We start from the raw sequence: 8,476 nt of genomic DNA on the forward strand, positions 1-8,476 counted from the left end.
CTTGCAGAGGACCTGGGTTCGATTCCCAGAACCCACATGGCAGCTACAACCCGTCCTTGACTCCAGTTCCAGGGGAATCCGAAGCCCTCTCCTGACCTCCTTGGCACTGCACAACACGGGTGCACTCACAGACATGTAGGCAATACACTCATACACATTAAAAAAAAAAAAAATGTCCCCATCGCTCTTTCACCCAGACTTTTCTGAGTGTTCACAAAGGTCTGAATGAAAACAAGATCACTCTTCACACAAATGTGGAGACCTTACCAATTCATGCTGGGTGTGGGATAAGGAGAGGGATGAGTGGAGAGATCAATGGAGCAGACAGATTCAGGACCTACTAGGTAGGTTAGGAATAAACCTGAGAAAAATAATAGCTAAGAGGAGGGAGCAAGGATGGGAGAGAAGACTGAGCATTTAGAGTAGGTGGAGCAGTGTTAGTGGAGACAGCTTTGAGAGAAAACAAGCCTCAACAGACAAGCTGAAGGGACTTTCCTAACGAGGGAATGAGAAGCAATTATGCCGGGTGGTCATGGTTTGCAGGCAGGGGATGCTGGGTCCAAAGACAGGAATCCCCCAGCAGAGGGGCCAGCACAGAATCAGACATGTGGTTTGAGGCCTTCAAGAGGCTGTGATAAGGTGATTAATGTGGCAGCAGTCTACATTCTTAAGAGTTAGGGGTTGTATAACAAGTCTTGGAGACCTTTTCAATCACTTTTCAGCACAGTGGGAGGCAGGGCAGTGGTAGGGAGGTGGAAAACCTCTCCCTTTCTTCCTAATTTGTTTACTAACGAAGGCGAAGAACAGTGGGAAGAATAAATGGCCTGACCACACCAGGTGTGAGACCTTAAGTTCTTCTAGAAATGGGCTTCAAGAAGCCACTGTCTATGCTCACCTCACACACTAGTTACATGAAGGCACACACTACTTTCCAGAGTTAGATGAGACAGGCCTCTTTTTCAGCAGAGGACTGGGTTCTTCTTGACCAGGCTGAGGGAACAACCACAAACTCAAGGTGATGGCCCAGGATTTGGTGCTGGGAAAACGGCAGGTGACTGTGAGGGTAAAGGCCAAAGGCGTATATATGGGGTAGAAGTGCCTGACGTGGAACCAATAGTGGGTGGGTCCAACACCAGATAAGAGATCATCGGAACAGATGGAGCATTTCAGGTGTAAAAGGATCATAAACTAATTTTACGCCCAGTGCACTTTGGTTCATCAACCAAACGACATACCTGGCATGGGCCTCTGTAGGCAAGGCTTTTTCCTCTTTGGTATAAAGTGCAGAGACTGTTGTGCTCCATGTGGTCTGTGTCACAAACAGGATCTCGGACCTGGTCACAGGTTAGCTGTCTGGGCAAACACTCAAACTGGCTACATCCAAATTTATCAAAAGTGGTCAGGCAGACTTGTGGTTTGGGTACACATCTGGAAAAGACAAGGAGCAAGTGAACCACATGTGGTGAGGGACTGCGGCAGGGCTGGCAGAGTCCTGGATGTGGCACAGGAAGTTGAGGAGAAAGCAAGAGGGAATGGAGTTTATGTTGAGCGAACAGTCAAGAATGGCATGGAAACTGTTTGGTGGGAATGAGTTACTAAGTGGGGAGTCCAGGGAATGCACGGGGAGGGGTGCTCTAACTGGAGCCTGGTGGGTAAGGAGGGCACAAGCTGACCAGGCTGAGGGAACAACCACAAACTCAAGGTGATGGGCCAGGATTTGGTGCTGGAAAAACGGCAGGTGACTGTGAGGGTAAAGGCCAAGGGCATGTGTGTGGGGTAGAAGTGCCTGACATGGAACCAATAGTGGGTGGGTCCAACACCAGACAGAGATCATCGGAACAAACAGAGCATTTCAGGTGCTTACTTTTTAGCTTGGTTAAGATGAGTCTATCTTAAGAAAAGGACTCACTCTTTGTACTGAAAATGTTCAAATTTCTGTGCCTCCTAGATGGAGGGCTCGGTACTGGCAGCTTGTGAACTGAAAGAACACTGCAGAAGCTAGTCTGCAGTTTCCGGACTTTGTCTCAATTCCTGCTCCTTCTGAGGAGTTAACCTGAGGGCTCTCTTCTCTAAACTTTTCTTGTTTTCCTAATTTTTTTTTCTAGTACTGAGAACTGAAGCCAGGGTGTGGTGCAAGCACCGAGTGCCCTGCTTTCCTCATTTTTATAACCATTAGCAAAACTTTCTATAAGAAGTTTACAGAGAGAATGTGTAGCTTTCACTGGGTATTTGAAATAATATATGTAAATATTAGTGTTTAAAAGAGAGGGTGACAAATATAGGCCAGGGTGATAATCTCAGGGGATTGAAAAATTAAAAAAAATTATTTCTATGTAGGTATCTGTGTTGATACATGAAATTGAATGCAGTTGCCTGTGGAGGCCAGAAGAGGGCATCAGATCTCCTGGAACTGGAGACATGGATGGTTGTTAGCAGCCATGTGGGTGCTGGGAAACAGACTCTGATCCTCTGGAAGAACAGTCAGTGTTCCTAACTGCTGAGCCATCTCTCCAGCCCTCAGATGAAATTTTTCTTTTGTCTTTTTGAGACAGGGTCTCCCTGTAGCCCCAGCTGTCCTGGAACTCAACTCACAGAGATCCCCTTGCCTCTGCCTCCTGAGTGCTGGGATTAAGGGCGTGAGCTACCATGCCTGGCTCAGATGAAAATTTTTAGGAGTGAGCCTCCTGTAGCAATGTCACCACCACCACTATGTCACCTGTGCCCACAGGATCTGAAGCTAGACTGCACTTAGCTCTGGCTTCATGGAAATGAAAAATATCTGAAGAGGAACAATGGAGAAGAATACCAAGAACTTCATACCCACTAACAAGGAAGGTATGAGAACTAAATGTCAGGCAAAATTTGGTAATTTAGGGAGGAAAAGACTGGATCAATTTGAGTATATAGAAATAAAAAGGGTCAGGGCTGAGGAGAGGGCTCAGTGTCACACAGTGTCAAGCACCTGTCACACAAGCCTGACATCCTGAGTGTGATCCCAGAACCCATGTAAAAAGCCAGATGTGTAGCATCCACCTGTAATTCCAGCGTTCTTACAGCCAGCTGGGAAGAAGAGACAGAACAATTTCCTGGAAGCTGAAGTATAGTACACAGTGCAGCAGTAGAAACAAGAGCGACCCTGCCTCAAACAAGGTGGGAGGTAGGAATGGACTCTGGAAAGCTGTCCTCTGACCTTTACACATACCCTGTGGCACTCGGCTACACTTTAAAAATTTTATTTATTATTTTTAATTTTTTAAAATGTGTATGTGTGTATTGACTACATGTGCATAAGTGTACCCGTGTCATGCAATGCCCATGGAGGTCAGAAGAGGGTGTCAGATCCCCAGGAACTGTAGTTACAGACAGTTGTTAGCAGCCATATGGGTGCTGGGAATCAAACCCGGGTCTTCTGAAAGAGCAGTCAGTTCTCTTAATCCCTGAGCTACACTTACATGCACACATCATACACACACACACACACACATACACAATATATACAAAAATTTTTAAAGAGTAAGGATCACAGAAAAAAGCAGAGAATCAGCCAGGCATGGTGGCACACACCTTTAATCCCAGCACTCAGGAGGCAGAAGCAGGGGGATCTCTGTGAGTTCAAGGCCAGCTTGGTCTACAGAGCAAGTTCCAGGCTAGCTGGCAGCTGCGAATTTAAATAAAATGATCAAGACGGACACAGTATACAGAGGAGGTCAACAGGGCTGGAGAGACAGCAAGGTCACTGTGAGAGGACCGGTCACTGGGAGCCGCCTGCTGAACACAATGGGCTTCATCTTCTGCTACATGAAGGTGCTGAGCTTTTAAGATTTGTACATAGTAGCTAAACTGTAACACATAGATGTATTTCCCCTCAGTGTTTAAGAACCATTTATATTTCTTTTCTTGTGTTTTTTTTTCCCTTGGCTCCTTTTTCTACTAGGCTGTTACTCTTCGCCTGTTTCATTTAGGTTTAAACTCTTCATATTGATTTGTAGGCCACAGGCCTTTCTCTGAGATATTCTTCCCAGTGTGTCATTTGTCTGTTACCATGCAAAAATTGTGGTTTTCATTTGATGAGTTTTTCAGTCTTTTTTTTGTATTTCTGAGACAGGGTCTCTCTGTAGCCGCAGCTGTCCTGGAACTCACTATGTAGACCAGGCTGGCCTTGAACTCACAAAGATCCGCCTGCCTCCGCTTCCGGAGTGCTGGGATTAAAGGTGTGCACCACAACACCCAGCTAGTCTTTTCTTTTATACTGGTTCTCTACTATACCCAGAGAGGCCTTTCTACTTTGAGATTTCCTTTTATTGTTTTATGAAGAGCAACACAATATTATTCAGAATGTTTATCCTATAAACTCTCAGTTTAGTTTCCACTGTTTTAATGTGCTAGCTGGTTTTTACTGTCAACTTGATACAACCTAGAACCACGTGGAAACAGCCTCACTGAGGATTATCTATGCAGGCTGGCCTATGGGCATGTCTTGATTATGAACTGAGGTGGGGAGACCAACCCCAAATCTGGGCAGTACCACTCCATGGGCTGGGTCGGAACTTTAAGAGTGAAGAAAGCTGAGCAGAAGCAGAAGCAAGCAGGCAGCGTGGCTGCACTTACTCCCTCTGCTCTGGACTGGATGTGATGCTCTGAGTTCCTCCCTTGGTTTCCAGGCAATGATGAACCACATGTGACCTGGAATTTTAAGTCAAATAAACCCTTTCTCCTTCAAGTTGCCTTTGGTCAGGGTATTTTAACCACAGAGATGAAACTAGGACAGTGAACTCTGGCAGAGAGCCGACCAGTTGATCTGCCATAGCCATTAGATGAGAATATCTCCCTCTTATACTAAATTTTGAGGATGAAGAAGAAATTTTCTCTACAAACTCCCATAGGAGGAAAGGGCTGTGTCTCAGGTGTCTGAGACAGACAATGAACACTCCAGCTCCACAAAACTGAATCTAAGTCAGCCAGACACTTGCCCTGTGGCCTCCATCAAGGCCAGGTCAATTCTCACTGGTCTGGAGAGGAGCTGATGGAAAAAGGAGCCCAAAACCAAATAATTTCAAATAATACTAAAGTTGTACTTCCTGAGATTTTGCATGCTTACTCCCTAAAATAGATATAGTAAAAGCAGCCCTAACAGCTAATAAAAAGGGCACATCATTGCTCATCTCACTGGCCTCGGTGCCCCATTGTTTCAGTCTTAATCTCTGGAGCTCTCAGCAGACACCGCACTACCTTCCTTCTCACTTTCAACAGCCATGACTTCTACTCCTGCTGCCTTCTGCCTTCGCCTGCACCAGCTTTCCTTCCTAACCCTGCGTCTGCTCATCTTCAGATTCAGCTGAACAGCAGGTCCTCCAGTCCTTCTTAAGGCCCCTCCCTACCCAGCTGCATTAATTGCTCTACATCTGCAATCTTGCTGCTGAGGACCTTCACACAGCTGTCTTTCCCGCCAGACTCCACACTATTCAGGACAGAGATCACTTATTTTTTCTTCTGAGACAGCATCTCAATATGTATGTAGCACAGGCTGACCTTGAACTCACAGTCCTCTTGCCTCAGCATCCCAAATGTTGAGATTATATATGCACGTGCCACCAAGCCTAGTCAGACCACTTCTTTTTCACTTTCATCTTTTCATAACAGATGCTTTATAGGGGGCTGGAGAGATGGCTCAGTGGTTCAGAATACTAGCTGCTCTCGCAGAGGACATGGGTTCAGTTCCCAGAACCTGCATGGTGGCTAACAATTGTCCGTAACTTCAGTTCCAAGGGATTCAATGCTCTCTTCTGACCTCTGAGGGCATTGCAGGATGGGGGTGCACTTACATACATGCAGGCAAAACACTCATACACATTAAAAAAAATAAATAAATAAAACATTTTTTTTTTTTTTAAAAGAGATGCTTTGTAAGTGCTAGTCTTTGGTTGAAAAAGTAGTTTTTAACTAACCTTTGGTTTTTTGGGCAGAGGTTAGGATTACAGGGATCCTTGGAGATGCAAGGTCCAAACTCAAATTGATGGTCTTGGAGACCCACACAGCGAGCAATGCAGGCACTGGGATAAGTGCGTCCATTCTGAGCACACACGGGGACAAACTGATCTGCACAGTTACACGGCAAACCTGAAGGAAGGAAACAGCCTCAAAAATATGTCAATATATGCTCCCTTTCCCTAAGTCTTCATGAAGACAAACCACTAACAATCATGGTAAAATGGAATTGTAAATTAACTCAGAAAAGAAACTTCAGGAAGTCTCTGACAGGGTTTTTATTTTTTATTTATTTTTTAGTCTTTTTGAGACTGGGTCTCCCTATAGCCCCAGCTGTCCTGGAACTCACTATGTAGACCAGGCTAGCTTCAAACCCAAAAAGATTCGCCTGCCTCTGCCTCCCAAGTGCTGGGATTAAAGGTGTACTCTGAAAGGCTGTCTCTACAAGATGGCATTCCTTTGATCTTCCCATTGCTACCTAATAGATGCCTCCAGACCTTGAGTCCAGGTAGAAACAGCACTATAGGTAGGAATAATGAAGCTTGGTTCCCCCTATCTGGTATATAAAATTTGTAATTCATGACTGAAGTCTGGCTTGCGGGATTTCTTGACTATTAAAGGGTAATACCAAAAGTTAAAACAAATTTTTATGACTCATTCTCTCCCTCTCTCCCTCCCTCCTTCCCTCCAAGCCCTCCTCTCCTTCCTCTGAGTCATGTTTGGATTGGGACACTGAGTCACAAGAAATGTGGTTCAGTTTGGGGCCAGTAGAACTCCTTTGGAGTCTACCAGCTAAAGTGTTATTGGCTTAATTTACACCATGATAGCAGGGACCACACACTAAAGGGAACAAGGGTCACACTAGCTGTAAAGATCATCTAAAAGCATTGAAATTTATGAGTAAATAATAAACATCGTCCTTATAAGTCTTTGGTATACTCTTATCACCACATCCTTCTGTTGTTTCTCTAAACAGAATGAATTATCCTCAGAAAACAGCAGACAAAGGATTACAATAAAGATGCTGATAGTAAAGGTCACAGCAGAAAAGCAGCGAAGGCTGGTGCTCACGGGGTAGGAAGAGGCGGGTGGAGCTTGCTGCACTTCTACTTCTGCTATACTTTCCCCATCATTCTGCAGTTCATTCTCCGGGTGGAGCTTGCTGCACTTCTACTTCTGCTATACTTTCCCCATCATTCTGCAGTTCATTCTCCTTTTGATTTCTGATAGGCTGGATGCACAAGGTTAGGAAATCCTTTCTCTGCCCTACTCTCCAAAGGTGCACTGTTCTTCTAAGAAAGAAGAATCAGGCTGTCACTTTGGTGGCATGAATGAGGACAGGGAGAGCTGCCGAACACCAATACCATTTTAGTGAGAACCAAGATATTTCAGCTCTGTGAAAAGCAGACACAAGAGACACCAACATCCTGTGCTGTCACTACTGACAGCTACAGTTTCACAGGAGAAAATGTCCCATCATTTCATCCCCTGCAGGCGCTGGCATAACACTATGTTGTCAAGTATGGTAAAGTCAAGAGAGTAGTATGTGCCAGATGGTATTGTTTGTGGGAACTTTGTGAATCAGTAAAGGAAGGTTGAGAAAGAACGTGATGAGAAGCAAACTTAGAAAGTGCTTAGACTACTGTGGTAGGGGTAAATGGGGTATTTTGCCAGGTAGGAAAATTCCATTTAACTGAAACCATCCCTGTGATTGATCTTGTTCTTTTTGACTCATGGAATCCCAGAATATTAGAACTGGAAGAAGGTCCTAAGAAACCAATTAGTTTAATGCTTTCAGTTAATACAGTAAGAAATTGTGATCCAGAGAGGAAGGGATCTTGTCCTCAGATTTGTAATTGATGTTGCTGTGCTTATCTGTAGTTAATGCAAGACCAAAGTTGCCTAGAAGGGAATATGGGTGCAAAAGACTGCTGGCCCTTTAAGGACAGCCTCTGGATGCCACTGGTTACCTGTGAAGGTGCGACGATCATCATCTGAACTGTGCTCACTGAGGCAGAGGCGGGTGGAACATACCAAATTGCCAGCAAAACAAGAACAGACATTGCAGTCAATATTAAAGGATGTTCCATGACCTGAAGAAGAAAACACCAATCTATATTATACATTAAGAAATAGATCCAGAGCTGGGCATAGTGGCACATGCCTTTAATCCCAGGTGGAACTCTGAGTTTGAGGACAGCCTGGTCTACATAGCAAATTACAGGCCAGCCAGGGCTATACAGTGAGACTCTTAAAAAAAAAAATATTATAGGGCCAGTGAGTAAAGACATTTGCTACTGAGCCCAATAACCTCAGTTTGATTCCTGAGACCCAGATGGTGAAGGAAAGATCAACTCCTTCAAGTTGTCCCCTGACCTCCACATATGTGCTGTGATATATAATATACTAAAAATAAATAAATGTAATAAAAAAGAAACAATAAAAATTTTAATTGTTCAAAAGTTTTTTTGAAAATTAAAAATTTTCAATT

The 8,476-nt window shown here is 44.4% G+C and overlaps 1 protein-coding gene across 1 annotated transcript in view; it reads right to left on the reverse strand.

Moving 5' to 3' along the window:
- Reck (reversion inducing cysteine rich protein with kazal motifs) overlaps positions 1-8,476 on the reverse strand; it is a 57,887-nt gene that overhangs the window by 7,130 nt on the left and 42,281 nt on the right. Inside the window, exons 12-14 of the mRNA XM_029570730.1 lie at positions 7,956-8,078; positions 5,946-6,117; positions 1,236-1,428 (exon numbers count right to left, since the gene is read on the reverse strand). Of these exons, the coding sequence (XP_029426590.1) occupies positions 1,236-1,428; positions 5,946-6,117; positions 7,956-8,078 (488 nt within the window). The remainder of the gene's footprint in view (positions 1-1,235; positions 1,429-5,945; positions 6,118-7,955; positions 8,079-8,476) is intronic.

This window comes from Nannospalax galili, unplaced genomic scaffold (genome assembly GCF_000622305.1).
Source record: "Nannospalax galili isolate Female #2095 unplaced genomic scaffold, S.galili_v1.0 scaffold263, whole genome shotgun sequence".
In the NCBI taxonomy this organism is placed as follows: Eukaryota; Metazoa; Chordata; class Mammalia; order Rodentia; family Spalacidae; genus Nannospalax; species Nannospalax galili.